General features: G+C 34.8%; 2 protein-coding genes across 3 annotated transcripts in view; one reads left to right on the top strand and one right to left on the bottom strand.

Moving 5' to 3' along the window:
* The window catches only part of LOC107635621, a 24,230-nt gene extending 16,418 nt beyond the window's left edge, over window positions 1-7,812 (bottom strand). Inside the window, exons 1-13 of the mRNA XM_016339142.2 lie at window positions 7,443-7,812; window positions 7,132-7,205; window positions 6,814-6,891; window positions 6,048-6,123; window positions 5,895-5,959; window positions 5,082-5,183; window positions 4,517-4,606; window positions 4,369-4,443; window positions 4,255-4,287; window positions 4,092-4,145; window positions 3,839-3,901; window positions 3,592-3,654; window positions 3,118-3,186 (exon numbers count right to left, since the gene is read on the bottom strand). Coding sequence (XP_016194628.1) covers window positions 3,118-3,186; window positions 3,592-3,654; window positions 3,839-3,901; window positions 4,092-4,145; window positions 4,255-4,287; window positions 4,369-4,443; window positions 4,517-4,606; window positions 5,082-5,183; window positions 5,895-5,959; window positions 6,048-6,123; window positions 6,814-6,891; window positions 7,132-7,205; window positions 7,443-7,485 — 885 coding nt within the window. The 5' untranslated portion in view covers window positions 7,486-7,812. The remainder of the gene's footprint in view (window positions 1-3,117; window positions 3,187-3,591; window positions 3,655-3,838; window positions 3,902-4,091; window positions 4,146-4,254; window positions 4,288-4,368; window positions 4,444-4,516; window positions 4,607-5,081; window positions 5,184-5,894; window positions 5,960-6,047; window positions 6,124-6,813; window positions 6,892-7,131; window positions 7,206-7,442) is intronic.
* Window positions 8,258-12,960, top strand: part of LOC107635623 (sphingosine-1-phosphate lyase) — a 6,137-nt gene continuing 1,434 nt past the window's right edge. Inside the window, exons 1-11 of one of the 2 annotated variants that reach the window (XR_002362081.1) lie at window positions 8,258-8,602; window positions 8,775-8,820; window positions 9,848-9,999; window positions 10,127-10,186; window positions 10,617-10,841; window positions 10,920-11,061; window positions 11,215-11,265; window positions 11,376-11,467; window positions 11,943-12,069; window positions 12,502-12,517; window positions 12,869-12,960. Coding sequence is in view for 1 of the 2 variants with exons in the window: in XM_021122223.1 (XP_020977882.1) it covers window positions 8,388-8,602; window positions 8,775-8,820; window positions 9,848-9,999; window positions 10,127-10,186; window positions 10,617-10,841; window positions 10,920-11,061; window positions 11,215-11,265; window positions 11,376-11,467; window positions 11,943-12,069; window positions 12,502-12,517; window positions 12,869-12,960 (1,218 nt within the window). In the remaining variant the exon portion in view is untranslated. The remainder of the gene's footprint in view (window positions 8,603-8,774; window positions 8,821-9,847; window positions 10,000-10,126; window positions 10,187-10,616; window positions 10,842-10,919; window positions 11,062-11,214; window positions 11,266-11,375; window positions 11,468-11,942; window positions 12,070-12,501; window positions 12,518-12,868) is intronic. The other variant, XM_021122223.1, reaches the window with a different exon arrangement.

The raw sequence follows: 12,960 nt of genomic DNA on the forward strand, positions 1-12,960 counted from the left end.
ATATTTTAATTATTTTTAAGATTTTCAAAATTTATATAAGTACAGATTAATCTTTTCAAAGATTTTAGTCACTTTTTTAACATATATGTTAAATAAATAAAGACTATATATCCATTTTGGTCCTCAAAGAATTTCATATTGGACATTTTAGTCCTCAACTAAAATTAATTACTCGATTGGTCCCCTAACAATTAACTCCGTCAGTCACTTAGGTCTTTTACTCCCTTAATTCTAACGGAGGACAAAATAGTCCCTGACAACTCTAACAGGGGACAAAATGGTCCTTGATTTTCTCTGTTCGAAAACGACACTGTTCTCTCCCAATTTTCATCATATCTCGCATAACACTAACAGTCTAACACTATAACTTCAAACTACACAATGCACACTCTATAAATTTAATGTTCACAAGAAAAAAAATTCTCAACTTATTCTCAATCAATTTATATTCAGAAAACTAATGCCTATATCCCTCAACTAGTTGTCGTCTTCGATGGATCCCATGAATCTAGACAGCAAGTCTGATTTGTTAAGACTCGTCGTCGCTGTTGCCATCTCCCTCCTCCTCTGCCCTAACATCTCCATGACCACATTCTCCACCACTCCGATCACTTCCTTCAGCTTCTTCTCCGAACCAATGTTCAGTAATCGCTTTAGTTTTCATATGAGCGGCAACGGCGACATTGCTCGTTGTAATAGCTTGGATGCGAGGTCGAAACTGTCTGCCAACTTGGACTCTAGGAAAGAAGGAAAGAAGCACTCGGTGTCTATTTCAAATGAGAATTTGCATATGATGTCGAAGGAGAATCTTCTCATGATGTTCTAATATCCAACAATCTATATTGCTTGCCGAAGAGTGGAGAAAGCCGTGCCCTTGGAGTAGTTGTGGAACTTGGTCTTAAGGATGTCGTGGACGTTGTCGGGGTTGGAGGTGATGTTATCAAAGACATGAAAGTGGATGCTTTTGGTAAGTGAAGTGCATAGAAGGTGGATGTACCAGTCACAAAGATTTAGGAAGTGTGTGGTCCATGACATGTTGAGGTAGGTGCGACACGTGTGACAATTACATCATGGCTTAATCTTGAAGCTAAAAAGGAGGAAAGAAAAGATGGAAAAGAAGAATGTGAAGGTGAAGAAGGAGAGTATAAATAGGGTTATGCGATATATGATAAACATTGGGGAAGAATAATGTCGTTTTCGAATAAAGGGGTCAAGGATCATTTTGCCCCCTGTTAGAGTTGTCAGGGATCATTTTGTCCCATGTTAGAGTTTTCAGGAACCATTTTGTCTTCTGTTAGAGTTGATGGAGCCAAGGACCTAATTGACTGACGGAATTAATTGTTAGGGACCAATCGAGTAATTAATTTTAGTTGGGGACTAAAATGTCTGGTTTGAAATTCTTTGAGGACCAAAATGAGTATATACTCATAAATAAATTTTTAACAAATGTTAAAATAAGATAATTACGTTTCTAAATAATATTATTTTAAGACAAAATAAATACTTATATTTTATTGTGATCCCAGCGTTGACCATAAATCTTGCCTACTTCAGACAAAGCTGAGCTCCATGCTTCCAACTTGTGATTTTATCTGCCTTTTTCTTCATGCGCAGCCATGGCTTTTCCGTATTCATTAAGCTGAAACTGCACGTCTGATTTTGCCACATTGAAATAGACTGGTAACACCGGTGGCTTTCTTCCGTTTTCCGAACACTCCATGATCTTGATCAGTTCATCAAGGCACCATTGCGAAGTTGGATACTTATGACAAAGTATCAGAATTGACATCATTGATCTTTCAATGGCTTCAAGAAGAGAACCTTCGAAGGTGTCGATTCTTTTGTTGATCAAAGCATGATAGAGTGTGTCTGTGAATTTGAGTCTTGTGTAGCCTCTAAAGCTCAGAAAAACATCATACCTGAAATGTGATGATAGTGCTGCACCTTTATCTGATGATGATGAACCTCCCGTGGTAACAATCTTTGCAAGTTTTTAGTTGCAATAACCAAGAGTACTCTACAAAAGTTATGAGAAAAATGGACATAGAAATGTAGATTAGGTGAAGTAGAGTCATTACAAATGTAGACTCTGTCTAAATTGTAAATATTTTAAATTTTTAATTACAATTTACGTTATTTTATATGTGTATTTTAAAACATGTAATTGATGTTATAGAACTTTGTTCAGGTGCGTGTATTTTGAGTAGTGCCACTAAGCATTAATTTTAACAATTACTTGCCCCCTGCCCTTCATCGAACGAATTAAAACACAGTAATCTATATTTCTACACCTGTTAATCTAGTTAAGATAGTAAACTCGGGTGCCCCAATAGTTTTTCATACCAAAAAAGTGCTTCCATAGAAAAAGGTAATTCTCGAGAATAAAAAACTATTAGTTCAGACTTAGATAATCTTTGGTTGATTCGTAAATCGTACTCATACTGTTAACTATCTATAGACAAACACTTTCATAATTAAAATCGAGGTCTTATTGAATATAGTAGCTAAGGAACCATGAATACCATATACAAGGGCATAAGAATGGCCCGACAATTAAACTAAAGTTCTATAGATTTTGTACTTTATTCAAAACTAAAGTGAACAAAACAATTCAATAGACTTTTCCCTTTCTTCTTTTTTAAACCTCTTTTCGGATTTAACAGTTCAATATGGAACAAACTAATAGTCTTTGAAGTTTAATCCTCATGAAGCTGAATGGAACAGCAGCTCTACAAAAATTCACTGCCCAGTCATTTCTATTCAAGACTGGCTTGGGCACAACTTATAATTGATGTCACTTAAAAAACAAAAACAGGCCTGTTTTTGTTAACTACTCGAGCGGATTTGCTGTACAACTGAATCTGTTGCACTGCGTGTTCTGGTCAGATACAAATGAAGCACATCAGTAGAAATGCAAATGGATTAACAGTTCATGAAAATATTTTATCTCAGCTAACAATGAGGCACAAACAACTCTGTCAACCGTGCGTAACCACAAGCAGATAGGCAACCAACAATTTTCTAAAATTTCAAACAAAAAATGGAGATTAATCATTTTGGCACACAGCCAAACTTCTCTAAAGGAGGCTTGTCACGATTAGTAAGAAAAGTGCAAACCTGGTAAGATCCAGCAGAATTCGATGGAGAAGGAGGATCAATTGACAAAGCCGGAGGCATAGATCCATTCTGTTGAAAAAAGAGATAGTCGGAACAAATAATCAAGCATGCAATGGGAGGTTGCAGTAAAAACTTCCCTAAAAAGCAAAGCACCACCCTAAAAGGTGCATATATCCTTTACCATATGTTTTGATGAGGTAGGGAAAAAGAAAGGGGGCATGAAGTGTTAAATGTTAATGAGGAGTAAAAGGAATGAATAAACAAATTATAGCACTAACTACTAAGCCCCACCCTTAATTTGGACTATTAAGTTAAATTATTATTCATTTAGAACTCCTTGGTACTTCCAATTAAGGACATAGATCAAATTGATACTGACTTCTTGCTTTTAAAGTTTCATTCACCACTTTGCTTAGATACTTAACAATATGCTTCAAATTGATTTCCCAATCGCAATTAAGGTAGATATATTACCCTTGACAATGGTGTAGCAGATGGTGGCTCAAGAGATAGCCTTGAAGGACCCGGCAGCGTAGCCTGTATAAATAGGATTACAAAGTTAACAATAGAATAAGTTCTAAAGAAAAAATTGGGCTAAATATTGTTAAACTAGGAGCTGAAATTCCTAATGATTTATTGTCAAACTCCAAATGCATGATACTACTACTTTCAAATAGGGCATAATTGCAGTCATCAATAAACGTGGAGAGAAAGTGGTTACCCTAGAAGAAGGGGAAACTGGTGGTAGCTCACTTGCAGGCTTGGGAGAATTGATTAAAGATGCCTATATAATTACCAAAAAAAAGGAGGTTATTTGTTTGAGAAAAGGAAAAAAAATAGTTATTATTAATATAACAATTAAATGGAAAGAAGATAATTAAAATAATAAAACAAGGCACACTTGAGAATTAGGCTTTTAAGTCTAGACAAATAAAAGAAATCTATTCAAACGGAAGTTCAGTTCATGTTCTTGCCTGAATCTCTGTAGAAATATTGCATAACCTATATACTCCTTCAGTTGTGGCCACCTAGGCAGATAAAAACAGTAAACCATGAGTCTAAATAATATCACTCCCCACAAACAAAAACAATTTTTATCCAAACAGTAGACAATGAATTGAATTTAATTGATTATACCTGCTTCTTTTCTATTTCTTTGATTTTTGATTCCTGAGAAGCAAGAAATTATGGTTAGTTTCAAAATCCAACATTAAAACTAAAGGAAATAACATTAACTTGCAATTGATTTACCAGGACATGGACTGCAACTCGCACAGACTTGAAATCTCCGCTTATTGTATCTGCTTCCTGTTGAATTACCGAGATCTACAATAGAAGAAAACATTATTAAACAGCAAGGAAAAAACAGAAAAGAAAAAATTGCGAACTCTTTACTCACCTCCTCCCTGGTAGTTTCAGTAAGGGAAGCACATTCATCTAAACTTTTATCCAGACGGTTGATTCTAGCAGATAACTTCTTTTTGGCATCCTGAAACCATTGCATATAACCAAACATCCATTCCTAAGTCTTTTCATGGAAAGCCAAAACATAAATTGAGCATAACACAAAAGCCAAAACTATCACTACGACTAGTATAGCAGTGATCATTATTAGTGCTATTTTCAAAAATTATTTTATTTGAATTACAGGATATAACCATAGTAATTATGAGAAAAACAACGAATGCATGTTATGCAATTAAAATTATAAGAAAAATAGTTACAAAAATTATATTAATACACAATAGCTTGATAGTAATCAAGAAAGAATATCATTTTGTAATGAGAAAAAATCAAATTGATTATGAGTAAACATCATTAACGATCAACAGCAATTACACTCATAAAAGAATCTATTATAGTCATCAAAGACATGTATGCAACTATACATATATAAATATACAATACTAACTGCAACTGCTCGGGCTTTGACAAAAATAAGAAGACCAAACAATAAAAAGTACCTCAACTGATTCATATAGCTTCCCCATCTGATTACCAATAGATGTGCAAGCATCAGATAAACCACGCCTTGTCGCAAACATCAAATCAGGAAGTTTCCATCCCTGCAAAGTGCAAACATAACCAAGCCACCATACCGAACATCAACTAGGAGAACATATGTGGAGATAGGAATGAAGAGACGAAGATTAACTTCTGTTTCTTTTATCTTTAGAGTACAGTGTTTGACATTTAAACCATAAAAAAGTTAAGCAATATTTTGAAAAACTATAATAAGGTCAATGATCATCCGTTTCTAGAATAGTATATAACAGACAGGGACAGGCTTACATGTAGCGACACAAGTAGTTAGAAACAGTACTACTATCCATTAAATTTCTTCAGCTCCCCCTTTAGGTATAAAAAATTTGTGGTGTATGGATTTTACTCCCATAGACTAAAGTTTCAAGATCTATCACTTGTACAGCCCAGACAACTAAACATCATTTAATTGGAAATAATGCAAATTATTATGCTCAAAATGACATGGAAAATATTGATAGCAAGCATCAGCATGACTCAACCAAAAATCACAGTAAAAACTACTCAAACAAAACAATAGAATCAACAATTCACAGAAATGGAGGATTTGGCTTTCAAGGAATGTGTACGTCTAGAAAGACAAATCCTCCACATCCCACAATTTCATTTTCTTAGTTTTTAACTCTAGAGTTGTTTTCTAGTATGTGTTTCCTCTCCCAGTTTTAGGTTGATGTAATTTCTTGTGTTTTATAAAAATTAAATAAATAAATAAATCACAAGAAAAAACACATTACCTTCCACCAAATATAGCCATATCCTGCCACAACAATAACTACCACTGTGACATATTTCTTCCCACCTGTGTATTGCAAAAGTTAGAAAATAATGTAAATTGTAAAATAACAAAAGGACCCCAAAATGTGTAAGAGGAAGTAGATAACTAGAACCTGTTCCACTTGCATTTACAATTGTGATTGATCTATCTCTAGCAAGGAGTTGTAGTTCCTGCCGAAGGCTGTTAACCTGTTTATGTAAAGGATTAATGAACATTGTCAATTACCCTGATATTGAATATATAATTACAAAATCACCATTTCTTTTAGCCATTCAAATCGTCAACAGGGGAAAATATCAATCTTTTTTAACTATACTTTAACTCTTTGTAGCTTGTATATAAACTGTGAAACATGGTGATGTTTTTATTCAATTCTGTGAATGTGAGAGAAAAACATTCAGCCAATAGCTAGAGACTATAAATAGCTTCTTAAGTAGTGCCTATCACACCCATCCGCCCTTTACCAGATAGTACATATTGGGCATAAGGATTTTGATGTTTTAAGTTATAAATGAAACAAGATTACATCCCGTCCTCCCCTTTATGTAAAAATGCTAGAATAACATCTTATAAGATAAATCTTATTGCTAATGAAACATACAACAAAAGGTTAAGATCATAATAGTGGCAAACAGTCCCACAGGATACAAACATTCCAACAATTAACAAGCACAACATGCAAAGCTCAGACCATATTGAATAGACAAGTTTGCCAGTGTGTTTCTCTCATGGTCATAACTAGAACAAATACATATTTCCATTTAGTATAAGATTCATTAAATGTAGTAACCTTGTAGACTATAGTTAATGATACCAAATGCTGTTCACGATCAATATTATCAAATCATTGAAAATTGAAAAGACAACAGAAAGATAACCTGAGCAATCAAAGCATCATTATGTGGCTTTTTACCAGCTGGAGCAGACTCATCACTTTTACCTAGCTTCCAAAAAACCTGGAGTGCAAAATAAACATGAAACTGCATCATATACACAAAACATGAACAATTTCTGGGCCACATTGTTGAAAAACATAAGATAAATAAAAGTAAAAATAAGATAAATATACACCACAATCTTATTCATCTATCAATTTTCTACAACGAGCAAAATCATACGCATAATTACATCATTCATCAAATGCTTAAATGCACCAAAACAAAATGTGAAACCGGCATCACAACCGTAAAACTAACCTTGTAAGCACCGGAGACAACACTAGAGATATCAGGAAGACCCCCCTCCTTTGCGAGGACCGAACCAACAAGACCTACAATACACACAAGCGGATTTCCCCGAGGTCAGAAAGGTAATTTCACAGTAACACAACCCTACCAATCAAACCAACTCCGGTTTCAGATATCATCACCATAAACGCAGCTAAATTACGATAAACATTAAACATAGATGCGAAAAACACGGTGAGAAAAAAACAAAATCGAAGCTAAACACTTAATATTAAAAATTAATAAAACAGAAGAAGGAATCAGAGGAGACGAGTGTGAACCTGCACCAAGGAGGATCGTGAGCTTGCCGAGTGGAAGAGCCATGGAAGAGAGTGATACTCAGCAAAGCAGCAACTATCGGAGGATGAGTGTGTGGCGAAGCATTTAGCGTGAAACGCAGGCGTTTTGAGGGTTCGGAGATTTGTGCGATTGTGATTTGTTAGTGACGGAACGAGAAAACGAGGGTTCTTCTTCTTCTTCGCGGGTAGCAGAGTAGTTACAAAATTGGGAATTCGTGAGTTTTGCTTTGATTTGAAAAACGAGAACGAAGGACGAACCCTTGAGTCTCTCTCTCTCTCTGGTTTGGTTGCTACTCCTTATTCTTCATTCCACCCTAGTTTTCTCACTTAAGCTGAGAATAATAAATTAATAATAAATAAATAAATAAGTATATTAAAAATATCGCGATTTTTTATTTTAGGTTAGATAAATATTTGTTTTGAGTCTTTATCATTGTTTTCTTGATAGATAAATTATACTTATCTCTTCTAAAATTTGGTTTAATTCAATTCAAATTCAATTTTTTATTTTTTTAAAATCATACATTATCCTTCCATGAAATTTAAATAATTTTAAACATAACCATAACCTAAAATTTAAAACCTTGAACGAATTACTCCGTTTTTCGAGGGTGGGGAAGGGGGTCCAATGAAATCAAAGCCCACAACTTGCTTCGAATTATTGGATAGGAAGGCCCAAATCAAAAGCCCAATTACATCGAACAAGAGACTCCACGGTCCACGCTACCGCAAAGCTTAATGCATTTTTAATCACTTTCTTCCACGCCACGCAACGCAAAGAGACAAAGAAAAATACCAACCAATCCATTTTTTCTTTCCGTCTTCATCATTACCCGAAAATACAAATTACGGATCAAAAGACTGAAGACTTATATTCCTTCGTCTCTTACACACAAAATTCACAAAAGAAAACAAGAAAAAACTCCAATGGATTATTCTTCTTCGTTATCTTCTCTGAGCTTTCATTTCAATAGCTTCAGAGCTTCAGCGAACTCGTTCCTCTCACAATACGAACCTCTTCTTCTGCTTCTCGCTCCTCTCTTCTCTCTCATCCTCGCACACTTGCTTCGCTCATTTTTCAATCTCATCCATGAAAGAGGCCTCAAAGCTTCGCTCCTAGGGTTTCTTATGAGCTCTGTCAAGTAAACCAAAAACTGTAGCTACATTTTAGTTCTATGTATATTTTTTATTATTTAATCAGCTGAGAAAAAATAAATAAATAAAAGAAATCAGCTCAATATTGATTAATATAGTAATAATAATTTGCAAAAATTTGACTTCTTCTGATCTGTGATCTGTGTTTTGGATTGGCAGATTGATCCCTGGAGTGAAGAGTTACATTGATAGAGAAAAGCAGAAGGTCAGGTCTAGTGTAATTTTGCTGGATTGACATTTAAACTTGAATTGAACTCTGATTTTTTCTTTTTTCATTGTGATTGGTGTGGCAATCAATTATGCAAGTTACGTGTTTGTTTCCTGGATTAGTGTCTAGTTCACGTTGAGCCATTCATTTCTTTTGGTTGTGATTTGGCATTTGAGCTGTGATTTTTGGCCATTTTTGTTTGTTTGTTATGATTAGAGAATTAGAGTGTACTGAGTTGAATCCTTAATATTAGTGATTGGGTTAGTTCACCAATTCAGTGGTTTTGAAGTTGCAAATGTTCTGAGATGGGGAGTTTCTTCCTTGCGGGAGTATGTCTATGCCGTTTTGGTTACGAGTCCCCATCAGATTGTTGTGTTATCTATTTTTGTATATTAAAAATGAATAACGGTAGGTAACATCGAGACTTGATGTTATGCAGTTTTTTTTGTTTTTTTTTCTTTGCGGTTTTTAATTATTGACAGTGACGGATGAATGAGCGAGTCAGTGCATGTCGCTAGTTTTCCATCGTATGTACTTGAAAGTTGAAACTTGTGCGTTTTTTTTTTTTTTTTTAAAAAGAAGGAATAAGTAAAAAAATCAGGGATGGGTTTTACAGATATAGGTCCCCACTAAATTTTTTGCTTTCAGTTTTTTGGGTGAGAGGAAAAACAGGGGTGGAAGAAATTTATGAACAAAATATAGAGTAAAAAATTGCAATAAAAATTTATTCATGAATTCCTGACTGCCAGTTGGTTGAGAGATCAGCTAGGTTAGTCGACTGAGGATATTTGTCAAATCCAGACACGGAAAGATTCAATCTCTTCCATAAGCACAAGATGATTACTGAGTAATTTGTTAACCTGAGTATCAAATAAGATTGGGAATGCCATTTTAGCAATTGGGGTTACACATGTTGCTCTTTCTTTATTTGTCAACAATGTGGTGTACATTTTGCTGCTTTCTTTGAGTCATGAAACATGGATTGTGATTTATTTTGTTGTTTATCTGGTCATTTTGGGTGCAGGTTGTGGATAAAATGCAGTCTGATGGTAAATCTAAAAGAGAAGGTTGGAGAACAGAGTTGCCAAGCACAGGACTAGGCACTTTAGTACTTGAGAAAATGAAAGAGGAGAAAAGAAAAGATGTGGCTTGGCAAGGCAAATGCTCTGGTACAGTGTATGTTAGTAATTTTGGTAACGTTAGATGTTAATGTCTGATTATTTTTGCTTGGTATCCATTTTGTTATTGGTCCATATGATTGTACTTACATATAGATTCTTTTCCATTTATTTGTTTCTTGCAGCTACATTGGTGGAAGTGAAATTGATGGACATTTTTCTCTGATAAATGAAGCATGCTCAATGTTAGTAACATGGAAGTCTTTCAGCAGTACTTTTTTGTTCATGTCAATGATTTTGATATATATTGATTGCCAAATATGATATTCAAGCTTCTTAAGTTACCTGTAGATGGATTTAGGCATATTTCAGTGGTTTTGAATATATTTAAAATTTCAGCATACCTTGTTCAGAGAACCTGAGTTCATTTTCTTTTCAGTCTCCGACTATTGATTTTTATTATCAGGCTCTGATTTGGCTTCTTTAATAGTCTTCCTTGGGATTTACGACTTGTAAGCTTTCTCATTGTTGGAAATTTAAAATATTCGAAACTATCATACTGTTATGCCTTCTTGATTTTATATACATAAACTTGAACCTTTGCTGGCGAGATTGTCACTTGAGTGTTTAAAAACCATATTATCTATATATTTCTGAGTCTAATGCATCTTTCAGGTTTGCACATACCAATCCCTTGCATTTGGATGTATTCCAGAGTGTTGGACGCTTTGAGGCAGAAGTGGTTGCAATGACTGCAGCACTTCTTGGAAGTCAGGAAAAAAGTTCTGGAGGACAAGTATGTGGCAATATGACATCAGGAGGGACTGAAAGTATATTATTAGCGGTCAAATCATCTCGTGATTATATGAAATCTAAGAAAGGAATTACAAGACCTGAAATGTATCATGTTCATTACTAGACTTTTGGTGAATCTCCATCTTTTTTATCTTCCTAAATTAATTTTCCTTTCAATTGTAGGATAATTCCTGTGTCTGCACACTCAGCATATGACAAGGCTGCACAGTATTTCAATATCAAACTATGGCGTGTTCCAGTTAACAAAGACTTCCAAGCGGATGTAAAAGCAATTCGACGCCATATTAACAAAAATACCATCTTGGTATGCAAAGTTATTCTTCTATGCTTCTGGTGCTAATTCCATTACAAAGATTCAAAGTTCTTGCATTCTTGACTGGAGGTTCCACTGTATGCAAACTTCAGATAACTTGTATTCTTGCTATTAAGTGCAACTGACATTCATATGATAATACAGATTGTTGGATCCGCTCCAGGGTTTCCTCATGGAATAATTGACCCTATTGAAGTAAGTTCTTTGTTACTATTTAATTTTGATCTAATTGCTGAAAAGTGAACATAACTTCAACTTTATTGGTGAATTTCACAACGTTGATAATGTGAAACTTTCTTTTGTAGGAACTTGGTCAGTTGGCATCAAGCTTTGGTATTTGTCTCCATGTAGACCTTTGCCTGGGTGGCTTTGTATTGCCTTTTGCCCGTGAGCTTGGGTATGCATAGCATAGCTTATTTCAATAAATATTCTTTCAGCGCTGCTGTCAGTATACGATCACCTTTGGTTCTTACTATGTTACTGTTAAGGTTCTATTCTAAATTTTAAACCTGCCCTTTGGATCCAAATCTGCCACTGTGGGGTTTTTTCTTCTCTAGTTGACAATAATTCCATTTTCTCATACTGAGAAGCTTTCCAAGAATTACTTGACAATATCACAAATGCACAAACCCAATTTCTTGTATCAGCATGTCTTGCCATTATGTAACTGGCAGAGTATTGTTTTCATCTTTTTGTTTGCAAACTAGGGTCTATCTATAATGTTTTCACAATTGATTTTATATTAAGCATGCTGCATATGGAATGACACAAACCATGCAAAATGGGAGAAATTGGACTGTTGTATTGGAATGATTGATAGCTCTGAGGTTGTTGATATAAGTTTAAGTAATTTGTAACTTTTTTCTACCTAGGTACCCTATACCACCTTTTGATTTTTCTGTTAAAGGAGTATCTTCAATATCAGTGGACGTGCATAAATATGGTTTAGCTCCCAAAGGAACAAGTATAGTCCTGTATAGAGACCATGAAATCAGAAAGGTAAGTCATTGGCCTGGTCATAAAGTATTAGGGTAGTGACAGGTGATGCAATTCCTTTTTTGAAAAGTTTACACTTGCATCCAAACATTGGTTACTGAATATGTTTGCACTTAACTTTTTCCAGCATTTTTGAAGCACCTACAGAATATCTTGTTGAATCAGGATTTGTTTTGTTTTGCAGAATAGCTTGTGACCCTATTGTAATCTTTTTTCTTGTCAGATTCCATGTTCTATAACGAAATGACAAATTCTTTTTATTACAACCCAGTTCTCTTCCATTTATATTCCCCTTATCACCTTTATTTTGTTCCTTCTATTTTATGGATTAAGTTCTCTGCAATTTCTCTTCCTGTTATTGGAATATTGTTTGTTGACCCATTTGCAGCTGATTACTAATGTACTTATTTTCTTTCTGCCATCTGGGTTCTGCAGCATCAATTTGTTGCGGGTAAGTCTACCATTTCTTTCTGACAAATATTGTGTCTTGAAATTATTTATACTGTAGAGTGTACACTGTGCATAGAAATACCCACGTGTGTGTGCTAGTAAATGTATGATCCTGCTTAAACAATATTATAATATGGGAAGCTTACTAGTGCTCTATATTCAAGTAATTGAAAACTTCCCAGAACGAGCAACCTGAAAAGAAGAGGAAACAATATAGGTGCTGAGATAAAATAAGAGCTAGCCTAAGTTTTAGACAATGGAGAGTGATGCATCTGTTTGCATTGCTTTGTTCGTTATTAGGATTAGTTCTTTTGGTTTTAAAAATTAATTTCCAAATTCTACATTTTCACAGTTACCGAGTGGAGTGGTGGGTTGTATGTGTCTCCAACCATAGCTGGAAGCAGGCCTGGGGGTCTAATTGCAGGGGCATGGGCAGCAATGATA

The sequence above is a fragment of the Arachis ipaensis genome, chromosome B04, assembly GCF_000816755.2.
Source record: "Arachis ipaensis cultivar K30076 chromosome B04, Araip1.1, whole genome shotgun sequence".
Classification (NCBI taxonomy): Eukaryota; Viridiplantae; Streptophyta; class Magnoliopsida; order Fabales; family Fabaceae; genus Arachis; species Arachis ipaensis.